At 40.2% G+C, this 22,222-nt stretch overlaps 1 protein-coding gene and 1 non-coding gene across 17 annotated transcripts in view; one reads left to right on the plus strand and one right to left on the minus strand.

The window, feature by feature from the left end:
• LOC138750166 (tensin-3-like) overlaps positions 1 to 22,222 on the plus strand; it is a 480,425-nt gene that overhangs the window by 289,811 nt on the left and 168,392 nt on the right. For 14 of the 16 annotated variants that reach the window (XM_069912329.1, XM_069912327.1, XM_069912319.1 and 11 more), the window contains 2 exons: positions 5,551 to 5,722; positions 15,148 to 15,198. In XM_069912329.1, the coding sequence (XP_069768430.1) occupies positions 5,551 to 5,722; positions 15,148 to 15,198 (223 nt within the window). Of the gene's footprint in view, positions 1 to 4,491; positions 4,609 to 5,550; positions 5,723 to 15,147; positions 15,199 to 22,222 lie in introns of those variants that run through there. The other 2 variants (XM_069912361.1, XM_069912330.1) reach the window with 2 other exon arrangements.
• On the minus strand, positions 10,595 to 10,701 carry LOC138752093 (U6 spliceosomal RNA). The gene has a single exon (XR_011350367.1). It is a non-coding gene; the product is annotated as a U6 spliceosomal RNA (small nuclear RNA).

Below are 22,222 nucleotides of genomic sequence, written 5' to 3' on the forward strand. Positions count from 1 at the left end.
TTTTATCCAAAATGAAAACCGAACACTGAACTTTTTTCTCCCATGGATGTCGTCTGCACACCAAAGCTTGTGTTTGATGCCAAACAAAACCTGATGCATCCCATGTCGGTAATTAGTGGGACTCTTAGCAATCCGTACTGTATAGGTGCCAGTGGAATAAAACATAGTCCAGTGCCTCTGATTTGCTGTGTATGTGGACGCCCGGTTCGCCATAGATGAACCAATGCCCCTCCTGTCCAACGCTGCCACAAACCCTCTCTCCCTCCCTCCGCATCCAGCAGTGCTGTCAGCCCCTCTCCTGGTCCAGCACCACTGTAAACACCCCCATCCAGCATCTGAATCAGGAGCTCAGGTGCCCCCTCACCTACCAGAGACCCTTCTAGTTGGAGTGTGTCTGTCTTTTAAATCAGCATGATTCAGAATCAGGATTTATTGTCATGAACAAGTCATGAAATTTGGTGTTTTTGCAGAAACATCATAGTGGAAACATATTATAACCATCTGATGGCCTTACTATAAAAAATAAACAATAATACTGCATGAAAAGTAAGCCAGCATCTTTGGTTCGTTGATTAGTCAGGAATCTGAGGGAAGAAGCAGTCGTTGTGCCACTGAGTGCTCACCTTTAGGAGCCTGTACCTTTTTCCCAATGATAGCAGAGTGAAGAGGGCATAACCTGGGCGGTGTGGGTCCTTGATGACAGAGGCTGCTTCTTTTAAAATTCCTTAATTATTTAACATACAGCCATTACTTTTATTCCATTATCTGAAAAATTCCAAAAAGTGTCTGGTCCCAAGGGCTTCAGATAAAATTATTTATCTGTAATAACATTACACTGGCACAGACAATAAATATCGGAGGCATGTAAGCACTAATAGTGGTTATCATGGGGAACTTGAACATGCGTATAGACTGGGTGAGTCAGGTTGGTTGAGGCAACCTTGAGGACGACTTCATAGAAGCATATGTGATGGCTTTTTTGAACAGCATGTTACTTAACCTACAAGGGAACATGCTGTCTTAGATCAGGTCCTGTACAATGATATGGGTAAAATTAATGATCATATAGTTAGGGATCTTCTTCGAGAGGGATCACAGTATGATTGAATTTCTCATACAAATCGAGGGTACAATATTTCGGTCTAGAACCAGTGTGTGACACCTAAACAAGGGAAACTGCAAGGAGATGAGAGAGGAGTTGGTGAGGGTAGATTGACAACACAGGCTATATGGAGGGATGGTTGAGGAGTAGTGAAAGACTTTCAAAGAGATTTTACACAGATCTCACAAAAGTATATTTCAGTTAAAAGCAAGATCAGTAAGGGTGGGGACAGCCAGCCCCGGATAACCAAGGAAATAAAGGAAGGCATCAAACTAAAAGCTTGTGGGTACAAAGTTGCCAAGAGCAGTGGGCAACTAGAAGATTGGGAAAACTTTAAAAAACAACAAAGAATCATGAAGTGAACAATAAAGAGGCTGTGAAAAATATGAAAATGGACAGTAAATTTGTTTTATAATTATATAAAGAGCAAAAGGGTGGCTAAAGTGAAAGTTGGTGCCTTGAAGGATGAGAAGGGGGAGTTGATATTGAGTAATGAGGAAACATTTGAATGGCTATTTATGTCAGTCTCCTCAGCAGAGGACACTTCCACCAGGCCAAAGACAGATGTCAAGGAGAAGAGGACCTGTCATGAAAGAGGTAGTACTGAGAAAATTTGAGGGGCTAATGAAAGATAAGTCAACCAGGCCAAAGACAGATGTCAAGGAGAAGAGGACCTGTCACGAAAGAGGTAGTACTGAGAAAATTTGAGGGGCTAATGAAAGATAAGTCACCTAGTCCTGATGGAATGCATCCCAGGCTATTTGAAAGAAATGGCAGAAGTTATAGTAGAGGTTGTGGCGATAATTTACCAAAATTCTCTGGTCTCTGGGCAGGTTCCTGCAGATAAGAAGACAGTGAATATCATGCCACTATTCAAAAAAAGGATGCAAGAAAAAGGCAGGAAACTATAAGCCAGTTAGTTTAACATTTGTAGTTGGGAAAATACTTGAAGCTATCATAAATAGCGAGCGATCAGAGCAAAATGGATCTATCAGGCAGACACAGCATGGGTTCAAAAGTGGCAGGTCCTGTTTGACAAACATATTGGAGTTCTTTGAAGATATAACAAGTGCAGTAGATAGAGGAGAGCAGATGAGCATTGTTTACCTGGATTTCCAGAAAGTGTTTGATAAGGTGCCACATGAAAGATATACATAAGATAAGGATGCATGGAGTTGGGAGTGAGTATTATCATGGATAGAGGATTGGTTAACCAATAGAAAGAGAGAGTTGGGATTCAGGGGTGTTTTTCTGTGTGGCAATCAGTGGCGAACGAGGGTACCGCAAGGGGACTTGGGAGTGCTTGTGCTTGCCCAAGGTTGGTTTGCAAGTGCAGCCAACTATCAAGAAGGCAAGTGGAATGTAGGCCTTCATTGCTAGAGGGATTGTATTTAGAAGCAGGGAGGTGCAACTGTACAAGGTACCTGTGAGGTGGCTCTGGAGTACTGCACACTGTTCTGGTTTCCTCAGTTGAGAAAGGATGTACTGGCTTTGGAGGTGGTACAGAGAAAGTTCCCAGGTTGATTCCAGAGATGAGGGGATTAGCCTATGAGGAGGGATTGAGTCGTCTGAGACTACTTGCTGGAAATTAGATGAGAGGAGAGGAGAAAAATAAAATTATGTAAGGCATAGATAATTAAGGTAGGTAAGTTATTTCCATTGGTGGGGGAGACGAGAACGAGGGTGCTTAACCTCAAGGTTCAAGGTAGTAGATTTAGCATGGAGATGAGGAAGAAATTCTTTTTCCCAGAGGGTGGTGAACTGATGGGATTTGCTTCCCATTGAAGCAGTGGAGACCATCTCAGTAAATATATTTAAAACATGGTTGGATAGATTTCTACATAGTCGGGGAATTAAGGGATATGGGGAAAAGGCAGGTAGGAGGAGATGAGCCTATTATCAGATCAGCTATGAATGGCAGAGCAGGCTCCTGCTCCTGTTTCTTATGTTTTATGTTCTTTGAATCAAATGAAAGGCAAGAAGTGAAGAGTCTGCTAACTATTTTACCAAATAGAGTTAACATCATTTAACCTCCATTATTATCTCCCTTCATGATTGGAGCAATCCTTTTCAAAATGCTTTTGAAAGTCTGAACACTAGATTTAAGTGTCTGTGAACTGTCAGGCAGATGATTGGGTTTCAAATGGCAAGTCCACTGTAGTTTGATGGAATGGCAGAACAGACTCAGTCATGCTCCTGCTTCTCTGTCTCGTGTTCTAACCTGTATTAAGAAGAGCAATCCTGGTAAAATTAGATAAATATTTGAAGTGGAGAAAGATGGTGCATGATGTGAAAAATGAATGGGAAAGAATGTTGGTCAATGCTGATAGTGGGAAATAGATTGAAAGCTGCTTTAGATCAGTATTTAAAATAAGTATGCAAGGATCATCTGCTTTAGAGCCCAACCGTCAACTATTTCCAAAGCACTGAAAATGGGGAACTTTGGACCCATTCAGAGAAGTACATATTTCTTCCTTTTACTGAAGCTTTTGATTGGGATTAATGGAGTTTCACAAGAAAATCAGCAGATGCTGGGGTCCAGTGCAAAGGACAATTGTGCTTGAGAAACTCAATACCTCACATAACATCCATAGGACATAAAAGATAACCAACATTTTGGACCATTTATTTTTACCAGAATGAATGAGTGGACAGTTCTTGCATCTGGTTGAGGAATGCTGATGTTTTCAGTTTGCGTATCAAAGATGGTTTCAGAATTGCAATGTGAATTAGTTAGATTTGTGAATGAAGCCAAAACCAAGAAGGGTGGATATAGAATTGAAGACGGCAATTCAGGAATACTACTTAAATGTGGGCAGGCCAATGGCCAGTGGAATTTAACCATGGGTAGTCTGAAAGTACTCTACAGGGAATGGAAATGGGCAACTATACATATAAGTACAAGTTTATTGTCATCTGATTGTACAAGTACAACCTGACGAAACAGGGTTCTCCTGTCCTTGGTGCAAAACATGCAGACACACAACCAGACATAACACATATAGAGACAAAGAATACATATGCAGAATAAGTATTTTCTCTATACAAACAAATAAATAAATAAATATTGTTTTGCACAAATGAGAGTCTTAGATGGTTAGTGTGAGCAATTCCTTTGGTCTTTCAGCTTTCTCACTGTCTTTGAGAAGAAGCTGTTCCTCAGTCTGAAGGTGCTGGCTCTGCTACTCCTGACAGGAGCTGTTTAAAGATGCTGTGTGGAGGGTGGAAGGGGTCCTCAATGATTTTGTGTGCCCTCTTCAGACAACAATCCCGGTAGATCTCGTCGATACGGGGGAGGGAGACTCACATGATCCTGCCTGCCACTCCTGTGGTCCTGTGGATTGACATCTGATCTATTTCTCTGCAGCAACCATATCACACTGTGATGCAGCCGGCCAAGACGCTCTCATTAGAGCTACTATAGAAGGTTAACATAATGGTGGCTGGTAGCCTTGCCCGCTTCAGTCTTCTCCGGAAGTGCAGTTGCTGTTGCACCTACATGACAAGTGAGGAGATGTTGAATGTCCACGATAGGTCACTAGTTAAGTGAACTCCAAGGAACTTGCTGCTCTCCACTCTCTCTACTACTGAGTTATTGATGTGTAGTGAAGGATGGTCATTCCTTGTTCTCCTAAAATCCACAATCATTTCCTTAGTCTTGTCCACGTTGAGACTCTGCTTGTTACTCTCATACCATTCCACAAGATTTTCTACCTCTTCTCCCAATTTGTAAATTGAGAGAAAAGAGAAGTCTCACAATTCATAAATAGTGGTGAAATAGCCCCCTGGGGGGAAAAAAAAACCCAAAAATGCAAAATATTCACGTTTGACATTATTTGCAAAGAGAAAAACAGATGACCTTTCTTTACCCGAACTATTCACTCGTTTCTTCCGCTCTAGGTGCTGCTGCCTTTTGAGTATTCCTAGTATTTTATATTTATAAAAACACAAATGCTGGAGGAAAGGCCTGAGTTCTTCCTCAGGCCTGAACCATCAGTAATATAGCTGTACCTCCTCTGAACGCTGTGAGGCCTGCTGAGTTCCTCCAGCATTTCTGGGCCTTTACTACAGTCACAGTGTCTATAGACTTTCATGTTTCACTCTTTTTCAGTTGATATTTCTGATTCCCAATGTCTGCTGGTATTTTTTTTTTTTGCTTTTGCTTTATTGCTGTTCCTGGAGGTTTATGCAAAAGGGAGTGGATTTCAACTTTGGATCCTAAAAATGAGCAGTAGTTCATGATGTGTGCACTTTAAATGAAGTTCAAGTTTATTATCATCTGATTGTACATGTACAACCTGACAAAACACCGTCTCTCTCCAGACCATGATGCACACACAATACTTAATGATCAAATAAATTATCAAAATAAATATATATAAACATTTTCAAAGTCAATCAATAACAGTTTAATTTCTGATGTTTTAATTCTTTCTTTCTGTGTGCAGGAGCATGGAAACGAGTCACATTATGGAGGAGGGCTATGAGCTTGATTTGACTTACATTACGGAGCGCGTCATTGCAGTTTCTTTTCCTGCTGGCTGTTCAGAAGAAACCTACTTCCATAATCTACAGGATGTAACACGGATGCTGAAATCCAAACATGGAGATAATTATTTGGTGAGAGTTGTAAACAACTAACTTCAAGAAGCTTAAATCGGGAATTTGCTTGGAGTTGACAAATCGCTTAATGTAAATACATTTACCAGAAATCTGGTTGGCTCTGCTCATCTTACACCAGCATAGTCCCAATGAAACCCAAGAACTTCAAGGAAATTCCGAGTGTCCATGAATGTTTCATCTTCATCAACGTGAATATTTTGTTTCTGTTTTGTTGTTTTAGGATCCTGGAGTTTTTCATTGTTTGTTTTCATTTTGTATCTCACCAAACAAACAAAAAAAGCATGGTGCAGTTGTGAAAGCAAAGTCAAGCTGTTGGTGTGTTTTTGGTAATGGAAAGTTCAATGATCTGAAGAAATGTGCAGCAAGTGGGGAAAGGAGCAGAGTGGCCAGTGACAGTTTCCATATGTTGAGATGAAAAAAGAATGCTGATCTTCATATCTGGGATTACTGAATAGATACTGTCTTTGGGAATGTAGGAAGTACGTAAAATATTTTAATTGTAGGCATTAAGCAGGTTTAGACAGATTGCAGGGACATGCACTCAAGAAAATATGCTCATCACCTATTAAGCATGTTTTTGTAGCAGGTCATATGACCACAAGATTGGGAAATATGTTATCATTAAAAAGAATGTTACTCATAACTCAAAATAAAATGATAGGTGGAAATAGAAATGGCTGCAAAATACTTCAGAATTTTAATAGCTTAATTTACTTGCTGCTCATATCTTGGGGAAAGTTGACACTCACTTCCTTGTTTCTGGTACTTGAATATGGTGCTTCAAAGCCCCCTTCAAAGTACCTGCTCCAATTGTTTGTGCTTCTGTATCCAAACCCTTGCTCCCATTCAGGATCTGTGATTTCACTTCCTGCAATCGATTCCCATTCCGTCAAACTTTTTTCTCCTCTATTCCTTTTGACTGCCTGTTCAACCTTTACATTATCTCTCCCCCTTCTCACACTTTCCTTTGCTCTCCATTTTGTCACTTTACTCTTGCTTGCCCAGTGCCTTTCTGCTTTGCCTCCACAGGCAGTTGAGGAGGTCAAGTCATTTGGTGTATTTAAGGCAGAGATTGATGATTCTTGATTTAGGCTGGGTGTGAAAGCTTATGGGAGAAGGCTGGGCAGGGGCCTGAATGGGAAAATGGATCAGCTCATGACTGAATAGCAGGGCAGACTCAATGGGCTGAATGGCCTATTTCTGCTCCTATATCTTATGATATTTACTTATCCTCTCCCTTCGTTCTCCCTGATCCACCCCTCTCTATGCCCTCTGTTCCTTTTACAAATCTACAAGTTGCTTTAAAATGATAGAGAAGTTTCCATCTTCAGAAATAGTTATTTTGAATTTTATGATCACTGAGCACGTTAGCTTGTTCTTTTTTCTGTTTTAGTTTACTGTTACTCTTTAATTTCCTGGATGATGATGATTCTCACTTGATGAGGATTTTCTTAGTGCGACCAAGTCGTTGGTGAATTGAACAAGTAAGCCTTCTATATGTAGATTTCCATTCATGATAGAAATAATGATCAGAAGAAGGAATAGATCTTTCAACTGCTCATGCCTGCTCTACCTTTCAAACAGATCATGGCTGACTTCTATTTTTTAGAATCATTTTCCTGCTCTATCCATCATATCCCTCGGATTTCTTTAAAATGCATAGTTCTGTTATCTCTGCTCTGAAGTGCATCAACTTCCCCAAAGGATGGAAAATTCCAAAGTTTCACCACCCTCACGGGAGAAGATATTTCTCCTCATATCAGTCTTAAATAACCGACCTATTATTGTGAGACTCTGGTTGGAGACCACTCAACCATAGGAAACATATTTCCAGAATCCTACCTGTATGTTCTCTTATTCTCCTGAACTCCAGAGATTACAGACCAAATCTACTTGAACTCTCTTTATGGGGCAAGTTTGATGTACATGGAACATTCCATTTTTTTCCCACTGCATTCATTCTTTGGAAGTAAAAATGTTTTGGGCTCCTTATCTAATAGGAATTGTTCAGGGTCTCACCAGTGCCTTGTACAACTGGAATAAGATCTGTAGGCACTAAAAGCCAGTGTTTAATCTGTTCTAGAAGCCGAATAGCCTGAATATTCCTGAGATTGTCTTATCATGGAAGCTAAGCAGGCTCAGGCCTGGTCAGTACTTGGAGAGGAGACTGTCTAGGAACACCAGGTGCTGCAGGCTTTTGTGAGGGGTGCTGGACAAAGTGGCAGCTCTCTGCCTGCTTCACAGAGGACAAAAGTTAAAGAATTTCATGTATGTTAGATTCTAAATGTAGTATTACGTGACAATAATTGAACGTTTACCTTTAGTTGCTCGCTTTGCCTGCAGGTTAAATTTCAGTGATTTGTGCTCAAGGATTGCCAGGTCCTTTTGAGGGTTAAAATTTCCCAACATATCCTAATAAAAAAATTGCTTAAAGCAGAAAAGCAGAGTAATAACTTCAATTTTTTTCCACTTTTTATCACATCTGTCCACCACTCACCTTGTTTGTACTGAAGCCTCCCTCTGCCCTCCTCACAACTCATTCCTGCCCAGTTGTGTATCATTTGCACTTCTTAAATATGACATTTAGTCTCCTGACCTAAATCATTGATATAGATTGTGCAGAGATGGGGTCTCAGCACTGAAATCCATGAGTGACAACTTGTCAACCTGAGAAAGACTGGTTATTTCCCACGATTTGTTTGCAGGATATTAATGATCATTGTTCTCAATTCATATCCCCAGTTCCTATAGATATAACCTGATTGACCAACCTCAGGTTTGAGCTTCTGAAAATCCAAATACCCTATATCTGGTGGTTTCCCCCTTAACTGTGTGTCACATCTCCTAAAATTCCAGTTCATGAAGACAATAGGATTTCACATTCATAAGTATGACTGTTCAATTTTATTATTTTCTTTCACTACATTATGGATTCATTATTTTCCCTACTGCTGTTTGGCAAACAGTTCAGTAGTTCACTGTTTTCTCTCTCATTCCTTTCTGAAATATTGATCTTTATCTTGCACAGTCCTCTTGAGGATTGAATTCCAAAATATCGCTTCCCTCTGAAGAGATCTCTTCTATGACCTGAATGGCTGACCTTCAGTTTTAAAACTGACCCCAGATTTGGGGCAGCCCATACAGGGGAAACCTCAACCACGTTGTTTGCCAAATTCTTGCCTATTCACTGGATCAGTCTTTATTTACTGTCTCCTCCATATCCTCAACACAGCCTGCGCACAAACCAGATTTGAACGATCAACAAATGTGGACATGTTACTCCATGATTCCCAATGTAAACATTGATTTAGATTGTGAATATTTCTGTACATAGATTGCTGTGGTGCTGCACTGATAACCTCCTTCAAATCTGAAATAACCCATTTTGTACTCTTAACTGTTTTCTGTCTTGCTATCCAATTCTCAATCCATGCCAATATATTACTGCCCTCAATGCTGTCAACTGTAATCGAGTTTAATCATCTCTTCTGTCGCACCTGATGAAACCCTCCAGCCATTGAAGTGCTTCACATGAACTGTTTCACTTTTGCTGGCATTTGCACTCTGGTCCAGATTCCTGCTGTGATCAGTTCTTAACCCGCTTTCCATTTCTGTCGTATGGTTTTCTTGCATCCTCTAAATAATCTACACTGTTTATTTTACCACTGCTTGTGTTGGTTTTCTGTAAGTTAGTTTCAAAAAATAACTCCAACAGATTTGCCAAGCATGATTTTCCCTTAATCAACTCTATTGACTTTCTGCAATGTTATCATATTCTCAGTGCTTTGTTGGTTCTTCCTTAAGAGTAGCATTTCCCCTACTACTGATGAGAAGTGAACTGATCTGTGGTTCCTTATTTTCTCTTTTCACCTTCCTTAAATAGTGGGTTACAGTTTGTACTTATCTTCCATATCAATGAATCAGCATTTTTTCAAAAATAAACTGGCTGACCTTCCTTCTCCCCTGGACAAAGCATATCTGTTCAAAATTAAAAGCTTCAATTTCAGATTTAATGTCAGAGTACATACATGATATCACATACAACCCTGAGATTCCTTTTACCTGCGGACATGGCAGAATTACCACTAATTGGTAGTGCAAAAATAAACGGTACACAGTGTAAAATGCAAACAAATAAAAGAACTGTAAACAGATAACGAATGTAAACAAACTGTGCAATACAGATAGAACAAAGGAAAATCAATAAATTGCACAAGTAAGAATCCTTAAATGAGTCTCTGATTGAGTTTGTTGTTGAGGAATCTGATGGTGGAGGGGTAGCAGCTATTCCTGAACCTGGTGGTGTGAGTCTTGTAGCAACTATGCCTTATTTCTGATGGCAGCAGCGAGAACAGTATGTGCTGGGTGGTGAGGGTCTTTGATGATTACTGTTACCCTCCAACAGCAGTGCTCCTATAGATGTGCTCACTGGCGGGGAGGGTTTTGCCTGTAATGTCCTGGGCTCTGTCCACTACCTTTTGGAAGGCTTTCAACTCAGAGGTATTGGTGTTTTCATACCAGACTGTGATGCATCTGGTCAGCACACTTTCCACCAAACCTCTACAGAAATTTGCCAGGGTTTCTGATGTCATTCCAAACTTCAGCAAACTCCCAAGGAAGTCGAGGCACTGCCACGCTTTCTTCACAATGCCGTTAGTGTGTTGGGAATCCATTGGAGAAGAATAAACATAGCACAAATCAGAAATAGAATGAAAGATGCATATTGTCAGGATGAGTGACATTTGATGAGCTCTGCAAAACATTTTAGGATAAATGTTCATTTTCAGGATTACTTTGATATATAATCAGCTAATTGAAGTATTAAGTCAGGATTACTATGTATGGTGTACTTTTTTCCAAACTCTTTTTAAAAATATGGAACGCTTCACAAATTTGCATGTCATCTTTGCGCAGGGGCCATGCTAATCTTCTCTGTATCGTTCCAATTTTAGTATATGTGCTGCCAAAGCGAGCACAATTTTTCCAAACTTGATGCACATCTTGTCTTTATCAAAGCTGAACCTGAATTGCTGCAGTTTATTTGGGGTAGAATCCACTCACTGAAAGTATAATTTGTCACAATTCCCAAGTAAATATTTAAAATAGCTGTAAATGTTTAAGACCACCCATCAGACAGTTATGGACTGATTATACAAATATCAATTTAAAATTCAGTTCAAAATTGAGTTGTTTAATTGAAAATTAAAGCTTTCAACATTCTTATGACAATAGGACAAGTTATTGCAAGAAGTTACTTCCAGCAAACATGAGCAAGTTTTCTATACTGTTGTGATATAAAAATATTTTGTAGTGATCACGTCCATGGGGCATTTATTCATACATTGTTTTCCATTTCATCACATATGAAAACTAAAAAAGATTGTCACAAGATTATTGAATTAGTTTGAAAATTAACAAGGATTAAAGTCACATGCTTAAAACAGTGTTCTGTCAAGCAAATCTTCACTGCTTATTTCTTCTTTAATTAGCATCCTGTTTAGAGAGGCAAATTTCAAAGCTGGTACTTATTGAATGCAGCTGTCAAAAATTAGCCTTGCATTCTTCTGCTGAAGTCCAAATCAAAAGATGTAGTGTTTGGATGCATGCATTTTGCTAGTTTGTCCATGCACAACAATTTGAGGCAATTCACAACTGTAAATTATTGCAGGCCTTGAAAATTCAGCATGTAATAAAAATAGTAGCTTCAAGAAATCACAGTGGTTAGGTATTTCCTAACATTGGCTCACTGGCTCCACTTATCCTATACCCTTCGATCCACAGTGGAGTAGATCTTCCAGCCACAGCTCCTTAACTTCAGCCAGCTCCAAGTGGTTAGCAAGATTCTTTGCAGTGCAGGGACTTATAACAAACTCTTCCCACAGAAATACTTTGGATGCCCTCTAAATTCCTGGCTTTTCTCATCTTTTTATAAAATCATACATTTGCCTTGGAAGTAGTGCAATGAAGGCTCACTCTATTGATTATAGTTATAAATGTGTTATCTCATGAGGTAAGTTTAACAGATGTCCCTTTCTGAATTTTGGATGAATGAGTGCTTAGTTTATGACGAGACTTGATACAGTAGCTGTAGAGAGGGTATTTTCTCTGATGGGGAGGGTACAGACTCAGGATAAATGGTTACCTAAGAGTTGAGGAGAAATATTTTTCTCTCAAAGACCTGTGAATTTTTGAAATTCTCTAAGCCCAGAGAATGGCGAATGTTGAACCATTAAGATTGTTTATGATTGAAATAGATTTTTAAAGGATGTTAAGGGAATTAAGGCATGTGAAAAACAGGCCATAAAATTAATTTAGGTCAGTGCCAACTTGGCCAGGACTTTTAGAATGCCTATGTTGTCTTCTCCTACTCGTGTTTTTTTGTGGTGAATACTCAGTAGGTTAATCAGAATCTATGGAGAGATAGAAAGTGTTAAAGGTGGGCAAAAGTTTTCTTTCGGTGATATTTTCTTTCACTATATCAGAACTGGGGAAGATTGGAGAAAAACATTTTCAGTACAAAAGTGAAGATTATTGTATTTATTTCAATGTAAGGAGTATTGTCGGAAAGGCAGATAATCTTAGGGTGTGGGTTGGCACGTGAGGTTACGATATTATTGCTGTGAGTGAGATGGTTACAGGAGGGGCAGGACTGGCAGTTCAATGTTCTGGGGTTCCATTGTTTCAGACATGATAGAAGGAGAAGGGGTGAGAGGGGGAGGAATGGCATTGCTAGTCAGGGAAAATATCACAGTTGTATTTAGACAGGACAGCCCAGAGGGCTCATCTACAGAGGTCATAAGGGGATGGAGCTGAGGAACGGAAAAGATGTGACCACACTTATAGGGCTGTATTATAGACTGCCCAATAGTCAGAGAGAATTGGAAGAGCAAATATGTAGCGAGATAGCAGACCGATGTAAGAAACAGAAAGTTGTAATAGTAAGAGATTTTAATTTTCCACATATTGACTGGGACTCCCATACTGTGAAAGGGCTGGATGGCTTGAAGTTTGTCAAATGTGTTCAGGAAGGTTTTCTCAATCAATATATAGAGGTACCAGTGAGAGAGGATATAATACTTCATCTCCTAGTAGGGAACCAGACAGGTCAGGTGACAGAAGTATGTGTAGGCAAACATTTTGGTCCAGTGATCATAAGGTCATTAGTTTCAAGTTAATTATGGATAAAGATAGGTCTGGTCCTCAAGATAAGATTCTAAAATAAAGAAAGACCAATTTTTGTGGAAATGAGAAAGGATCAAGAAAGAGTGGTTTGGGATAAGTTGTTCTCTGGCAAGGATGTGTTCAGAAGGAGAAGGCTTTTAAAGGTGAAATTTTAAGAGTGCAGAGTTTGCATGTTCCTGTCAGGATTAAAGGCAAAGTTAACAGGCAAAAGGAACACAGGTTTTCAAGGGATATTGGCAATCTGGTAAAGGGGAAGGGAGAGGTGTACAGCAGGTGGGCAACAAGGAGCAAATGAGGCACTAGAAGAGTATAGAAAATGTAAGAAAATACTTAAGAAGGAAATCAGGAAGGCAAAAATAAGGTACGAGGTTGCTTTGGCAAATAATGTGAAGGTAAACCCGAAGGGTTTCTCGAGGTATGTTAAGAGTAGAAGGATAGTAAAGGGCAAAATTTGTCCACTGGAATATCAAAGAGGTCATCTATGTGTGGAACCTTATAAGATGGGTATTTACTCAGTATTTACTCAGGAAACTGGCATAATATATAAGAAAATATATACATATATATATATATATATAAGAAAGGAAACAAGCAGTAATGGCATGGAACATATAGAGATTAAAGAGTAGGAGGTGCTTGACTCTTTGCAGCAAATAAAGAGAGATAAATCCCCCAGGCCTGACATGATATTCACTCGACCCTTGATGGAGACTAGGATAGAAATTACAGGGGCTTTAGCAGAAATAATTAAAATGTCCTGAGCCACGGGTGAGGTACTGGAGTATTAAAGGGTAGCTCATGTTGTTCCTTTGTTTTAAAAAGGCTCCAAAAGTATACAGGGTTGTAAAGAAAACTTTTGGCATCTTGGCCTTCATAAATCAAGGTATTGAATACTGAAGTTGGTGTGTTGTGGTAAAGTTGTATAAGACATTGGAGAGGCAAAATTTGGAGTATTGTGTGCAGTTCTGGTCGCCAAACTATAGGAAGCACATCAGTAAGATTGAAAGAGTGCAGGGATTTACTAGAATGTTGCAGGGAAAGATTAAGCAGGTTGTGACTTTATTCCTTAAAGCATAGAAGAATGAGGGGAAATTTGATGGAGGTTTACAAAATTATGAGGGAAATAGACATAGTAAATGCAAGTAGGCTCTTTCCACTTAGATTGGAAAAAATAAATACAAAAGGACATGTCTTTAGGATGAAATGGGGAAGGTTTGGGGAAACATTAGGGGGAACTTCTTCACTCAGTGGTGGAATGTGGAACGAGCTGCCATCTGATGTGGTAAATGCGGGTTTACTCTTAGGTTTTAACAATAAATTAGGTAGATGCATGGATGGGAGCATGTAAGTGGGATTAGCAGAATGATGTTTTGGCACAGGCTAGAAGGGCCAAATGGCCTGTTTTCTGTGTTGTAGTTTTCTATGGTTCTTTGAGAAGGCAAAAAAATAAATAAAATGGACAAAAGCAATTGAGTGTTTGTCAAAAGAAGCTGAAGAGCGGTCTACAAAAAATTCTAATGGAAGATGTATCATTATTTGAGAGACTGTGTAATGTCTTCGTGAACTCAACTTAAAATGTAAGAGTGCACTAAGTGCTCATTCCTGCAACTGTTGAAATATTGGGATGATTGTTGTCGAGGCCAGCTGCAAACAAGTTACAGTTGGGTGAGAAAGGGGATGCTTTTGAGATTGGAAGAATTCATTCTTTTTTCTTGAGTTTAACTGTCAGTTGAGAATCCCGTTGAAAGCATGCTCCGCATAATAAATAATCCTGATTTATAAAGACTCCAGTAATTCTTTCTTGAAAGCTGAGGTTAGGTCACAGTGAACTTTGCACTTCCGTCTGGAGTTTCCTCCCCATCTGACTTTGCAGAAAGGAACAAAATATATGTGTGGGAGGGAATTGGTAGGTAAAGATTGTCAGTGTTTGATCATCTATCTGTATTCACCAGTTTAATGTTTTTTTTAGCAAAGAAAAATACTGAAAGTTAAACCAGAAGTTTCAAGGTTATGATTGAGAATGAACAAAACAATTGTTTTATTCAGGAAGCTCTAATGTACAGTGCAAAAAGGTCATGGATTGCAAAGTAAATCAGGGATTGGTGAAAATTGCGATTGATCTTCTACCAAGTTATCACATGGTTTTGTTCTCTTCACATTTAAGTTTTTAGACTGTAAGGTTAACAAGTGCTAGTAAAATATTATCATCCTCTATTAAATTAATTCATTTTTATTTGCAGGTGTTTAATCTTTCTGAAAGGAGATATGACCTCTCCAAGCTGAACTCCAAGGTGTGTTTTTGATGTAGTGAACTGTCCTTTGTATTTCTGACCTTTGGCTAAACAAACAAATCCTTGATTTCAATCCTGTGACACTTCATGTGATTAGCTGACACTGTGATTTTATATTTTGCTGCTTAAAGTAAAATATTGCATGTTTTTGGTTTCCTTCTGTACACTTGATTCTACTCAGCATTTTATCTCTGATTATTTCTGTCTAACATTTTGGACACATTTTAGAAAGCTCCACCATAAATCCAAGTAGTTTTGTGGATTTCCTCTCATAAAACAACTGATTTGTCATTCTGGATTAGGGGCACTTTCAAAGAATGCAATCAAGTAGATTGTCGAGAACCCAAAGTGTACTAAATAATGTCTTTAAAAAAATAACATCAGGAAAGAAAAATACATTGCCCATCATTAAAACATTCATTAAATGTGTACTCATTAATTACAGGAGGCTTTTGCTTATCTTGATATGTTATCGGGCAATGACGATTACTCAATTAAATGAAAGGTTGGAAGTGTTTATCTTCCTTTGCCCTTCTCCAAAGTAAGATGTACAAAATCAGAGCAATGCAAGGAAAATCAACACAAATCCTTTACTCCCATTTTGTTCTTGTTTGTCATTGACTTTGCCTGAGGAGTGAATTGCAATTAAAATCTTGTGCAGATTGATTCCAGAGGTCTCTGGACCAGATTTCTTGTAATGACGGTTGATGTATTTCAGAGATAAATTACCTCTGAAAAGCTGGTGTTCAGATGTCACTGGCTTCAACATATGCACAAAACGTTGATAAAATGGGCATTTGATAATTGTTTTTGAACATTGTATAGTACAGATTCGTAGCTTGTTGGAGAATACAAAATGTACTTCACCCTTTGAAAAAGTTCAGCTTAGGACCTCCTTCCCAATCGTACAATTTGTTGCTCGACACTTGGTCAAAAAAATGTCTTAAAACTTCTGGTCAAACCAACATCCTCACTGTCCAGGTGGCACCACAAGGCATTCCTATATCAACATGTCTGAAAGTAGACCAAAGGTGACTTCCATATAATAGTTGTTCAGGTAATAGAAATATCCACTTACAGAATTAACCATTTACGGAGCGGAAACAAGCCATGTCGGCCTTTCGAGTCCGCACTGGTTCACTAGAACAACTCCACTAGCTCAAACCTCCCGCTCTCCGCCCATAACCCTCCAACCCCCTCACCTCCATGTACACATCCAACCTTCTCTTAAATGGCAGAAGGGACCCTGATGCAACTATCTCATTCGGAAGTTCATTTCATTCTGCCACCACTCACTCGCTAAGTGAAAAAGCCACCTCTAATATTTCTCCTAAAGTGTTGCCCCCTTACCCTTAACTCATGGCCTCTTGTTCCAACCTCCCCTGCCCTCAGGGGAAAGAGTCTATGTCTAGTCTATCTATTCCTTTAATAATTTTAAATACCTCTATCAAGTCCCCTCTCAGTCATCTATGTTCCAATGAATGAAGTCCTAGTCTCCTTAGTCTCTCCCTGTAATCCAGATGCTGTAAGCCAGGCAACACCCTTGTAAACCTTCTCTCCACCTTATCTATATCCTTTCTATAATTTGGAGACTAGAACTGAGCACAGTACTCCAAACCTGGCCTCACCAATGCCTTAAACAGCTGCAACATCACCTCCCAGCTCCTATACTCTATACTATGATTTATGAAGGCCAGCATACCATATGCCTTCTTAACCACCCTGTCTACATGGGAATCCACCTTCAGTGAACTCTGTACCATAACCCCCAGGTCGCTTTACTCCTCTGCATGCCTCAATGCCCTCCCCTTAACTGTATATGTCCTATTCTGGTTATTTTTACTGAAATGCAACACCTCGCACTTGTCTACATTGAATTCCATCTGCCATCTTTCAGCCCACTCTTCCAAACAAACCAAATTCTTCTGTAATCCAAGAAAATCTAGCTTACTATCCACCACTCCCCCTATTTTCATATCATCCGCATATTTGCTTACCCAGTTAACCACACCCTCCTCTAAATCATTAATATAAATGATAAACAACAAGGGTCCCAGCACCAATCCCTGAGGCACCCCGCTTGTCACAGGCTTCCAACCTGATATACAGTTGTCCCACCATGACTTTCTGCTGTCTATCTCCCAGCCACCTCTGAACCCATGTCACAATCTCTCTACTAATTCCTAGTGACTGAACCTTCCTTATGAACCTTCCATGAAGAACCTTATCAAAAGCTTTACTAAAGTAGATGCTCTACCTTCATCCACCTTTTTTGCCACTTCCTCAAAAAACTCAACAAGGTTGGTCAAACAGGACTTTACTTTTACAAACCCATGCTGGGTGCCCCTAATCAATCCCTGCCTATCCAGATATGAGTATATACTATCTCGAAGAATACCTCCATAACATTACCCACCACCGAAGTCAAACTTATTGGCCGATAATTATTTGGCCTACACCTACTGCCTTTTTTGAATGATGAAACAACATTTGCAACCCTCCAATCTGACACTTCGAAGAAGGTAAATTATCATTTGGTCTCATGGAATATAATATGGAAAAAAAAGTTAATAACTGAGCATTCTTTAAACGTGATGCATGCACAGGTGACACCGTTTCTGACTATGGACTATTTGCCTCAAATTCAACCCCACCCCGCCCATTCCCTAGCCCTAATACAAGATTACTATTTAGGATCAAGTTGTTAGCCAAGCCATGATACAATGAATCACGATGGATTGTGATTTTTAAATCAACATACAGGAAGCCACAGTTAAACCTTATTACTGAAGGAACGAACATACTGTATTTGTCAGACGACCCAGCGCTGTGCAAGAAAGCCAGGTCCGACCTTCAAAAGACCATCAGAGATGCCAAAAGGCACTATAAGACCAAACTTGAGTCCCAGGCAATGCTCATGGTCACCAGGGCATGCATGTCATTACTGCCCACAAAGTAAAACTGGGTAAAATAGTGAATGACAGTGCATTGCTCCTGGATAAGTTCAGTGCATTCAAAGCTCGTAACATGCATGGGACCAGGGAGCCTGTGGAAAATACTTCCTATCGTAAACACACCCATACCCACAGTCATCACTGCAGATGTCACAGCAGCCTTCAGGAGAGTGAATCCGTGAAAAGCGACTGGACCAGGTAAAATCCCCAGATGTATCATCTGTGTCTGCACAGACTAACTGATGACAATAGCCACAGACCTCTTCAACCTATTTCTCCAACAGGCATTATCATCCCAGTGCTGAAGAAGAATATGATGGGGCTAACTGACTGTCGGCCAGTGGCCCAGACATCTGCCATCATAAAGTACTTCAAGAGGTTGTTCATGGCTCACACGAACAACATACCAGCCCACCCCCCCCCCCCCCCCCCCCACTCCTTGACTCACTCTAGTTCACATTTCATTGAAATAGGTCCACAGTTGGTGCCAGGTCCTTCACTTCACATTTATCCCTGAAACAAAAGAACATAAGAAATAGGACTAAAAGTAGGCTCTCAGGCTCATCAAGCCTTCTCTGCCATGCAATATGATCATGGCTGATCTGATGATAGGTTCATTTCCACCCACCTGTATTTTTCCCCTACTATCGGTTAATTCCCTTGCTATGTAAAAATCTATCCAATCTTGTCTTAAATATATTTACTGAGGTAGCCTCCACTGTTTCAATGGGCAGCAAATTCCACAGATTCACCACCCTCGGGGGAAAAACAATTCCTCCTCATCTCTGACCTAAATCTACTCCTCTGAATCTTGAGGCTATGTCCCCTAGTTCTAGTCTCCCCTATGAATAGAAAGAGCTTACCTAACTCTATCGTATCTATGTCTTTCATAATTTTATATGTTTTTATAAGATCTCCTCTCATTCTTCTAAGTTCCTGCAAGTGCAGTCCCAGGCGACTCGATCTCTCCTCATTGGCTTATCCCCTCATCACTGGAATCAAACTGGTGATCCTCCTCTGCACCACCTCCAAAGTTAGTACAGCCTTCCTTGAGTCAGATGACGAGAACTGCATGCAATACTCCAGATGCAGCCTCACCAGTACCTTAGTTGCAACGTAATCTCCCTGGTCTTTATTCTATCCCTCCATCAATGAAGGCCAATATTCCATTTGTCGCCTTGTTCACCTGCTACACCTACAAACTAACCTTAAGTGATTCATACACATGCCCTCCCATGTCCTGCATGACATAATGCTGCTATCGCTTGCCATTTAAATAATATTCTGATCTTCCTTTCTTCCTTCCAAAGTGGATAACCTCACATTTATCTTTTCCAGATCATTTATGTAGATTATGAACAGTCAATTATGTAGATTGACTCCAGTCAATTTGTCAAACAGGACCTGCCTTTGCTAAACCATGCTGCGCCTGGCTGATAGATCCATTTTGCTCCAGATACCTCACTTTTTTTTCTTTAATGATAGCTTCAAGCATTTTCCCAACTACAGGTGTTAACATAAATGGCCTATAGTTCCTTGTCTTTTGCCTACAAACATTTTTTGAATAGTAGTGTGACATTCACCCTCTTTCAATTCAGCGGGACCTGCCCAGAGTCCAGAGAATTTTGGTAAGTTCTCACCAGTACCTCAACTATAACTTGTGCCATTTCTTTCAGTACCCTGGGATGCATTCCACCAGGATCAGGGGACTTATTCCTCTTTAGAACCTCAAGTTTTCTGAATACAGTACTACTTCAGGTTTAGTGATAATTATGACATCCAGATGCTCATTTCCCATCACAGCCATAACATCTGTCTTTGGCATTTTCAACGTGTCCTCCACTGTGAAGACTGAACCAAAATAATCTTACCCACTTCCTCATAACCCAGTATCAATTCCCTTTCTCATCTTCCAAGGGACCAACCTTCACTTTAGCCATCCTTTTACTGTCTGGTTTTGTATTTTATGCTAATCTTTTCTCATAGTCTATCTTCCCTCTCCTTTTTGATTGCTTTGTGGTTCTTTGTTACTAAATTCTCAGTCTTCTAAGTTCTCCTTTGCTCTTGACAATTTTGTATACACAAGCTTTTAGTTTGATGCCTTCCTTTATTTCCTTAGTTCTCCAGGGCTGGCTGTCCCCACCCTTACTGTCCTTTCTTTTAGCTGAAATATACTTTTGATGGGCACTGTGAAAAATCTCTTTGAAAGTCTTCCACTGTTCCTCAATTGTTCCTCCATATAACCTGCATTCCCAATCTACCCTGGCCAACCTCTCCCTCATCCCCTTATAGTTTCCTTTGTTTAGGCATCGCACTGGGGCTTTAGACCCTCCATTTGTATGAGAAACTCAATCACTCTTTCTATTGCACAGGACCAGATCCAAGATCCAAGATCTTCCCTTGTAGGTTCAGTAACATGCTGTTCAAGAAAGCCATCATGTGTGCATTCGATAAAAGGCGAATTGCCTTCACCAACCTGATTCCAACCTAGTCTATGTACGTGCTAAAATTGTTAATGATGACTGTTGTTCCATCCGTGCATGCCTCAGATACTTTTTGATTTATTGCCTGGGCCACTGTACTGTTATTTTTGGGTGACCTGTAGGCAACTCCCTCGGTCCCACCAGTATTTTATTTCCCCGTTAGGATTCCTCATCTCTACCCAAATGGATTCAACATTTTGCTTCTTAGATCATACATTATCTCCCACAATTCCCCTGATCTCTTCCTTAACTAATTCAACTTATCCACCACTCTTTACCTTCCTGCCTGTCCTTCCTTATTACCTGATATTCTTGTATATTTAATACCCAATCCTCTCCACCCGACAAACACATTTCTGTAATGGCTCCTGTTTTAAACCTTCTGAACTCCTCTAATAGTCCTGGCTCTACTTTGCTCTCCTTGCTTTTTAAATGCCCTGCAAGCAAAGTTCAGCTTCCAGTACTCACCAGTTGCCGAAACACATGCACCACAAGGACATTTGTGTTTATCAATTACACTTCATTTCTATTCAACAAACAAATCACAAATTACGTGATCTTGGTCTCACCACTCATCTTAGCAATTCAATCTATGACTTCCTGTCATGCAAGCTTCAATCAGTGTGGATTGGTAACATCATTTCCTCCATAATATCCATCATCAGGGCGCAACAATGCTCTGTACTTAGTCCCCTATGAAACTCCCACACACCTATGACTGCGTGGCCAAACACAGCTCCACAACATCGATAAATTTGCTGATTATACTACAGTGTCGTAGGCAGGATATCTAACAACAACAAAATGGAGTATAGAAGAAAGACTCAGGGATTTGTGGCTTGGTGCCAAGTCAACAGCTTCTCCCTCAAGCTGGTTATAGACTTCTGGGGGTGAAGGGTAAAATTCACTCCCCAGTGCATTACCAGTGCTGAGGCGGAGATGTAATTTAGACATACAGCACAGTAAAAGGACCTTCTGGCCCACGAGCCCATGCTGCCCAATTAACCTATGACCCTGGTACATTTTGAAGGGTGGAAGGAAAGTGGAGCACCTGGAGGAAACCCACAGACATGGTGAGAATGTACAAACTCCTTACAGACAGCGCTGGATTCCAATATAGGTCACTGATGCTGTAATAACCGTTCCGCTGATAGTTGACAGCTTTCAATTCCCTGGGTGAATCATTTCCAGTCCTGGTCCACCCACGTCAATGCAATGGCATCCTCAGGCCTAAGGACATTTCAGCATGTTACCAGTATACCTAAGCAACTTTCACAGATGCACCATTGAAAGCATCCTCGCAGGATGCATCATTGGGTGGTTCGGAAATTGTTCCATTCAAGACCGGAAGAAGTTGTACAGGATTGTGAACGTGCCTCAGTCCATCATACACAATCCCCTCCCCTCCAGTAAATCCATTCCCTGGCCAGGAAGTTAAAAGCCTCATCCCACCCCAGCCAGACATTCTTCACCACCTCCTATCAAGAAGAAGATTCACAAGTGTCAGATCACACACACCAGATTCAGGGACAGTTTCTTTCCTCTCATTGTAAGACTCCTGAATGAATCCCTAAGTAGTAAAATTAT

This window comes from Narcine bancroftii, chromosome 1 (genome assembly GCF_036971445.1).
Source record: "Narcine bancroftii isolate sNarBan1 chromosome 1, sNarBan1.hap1, whole genome shotgun sequence".
In the NCBI taxonomy this organism is placed as follows: domain Eukaryota; kingdom Metazoa; phylum Chordata; class Chondrichthyes; order Torpediniformes; family Narcinidae; genus Narcine; species Narcine bancroftii.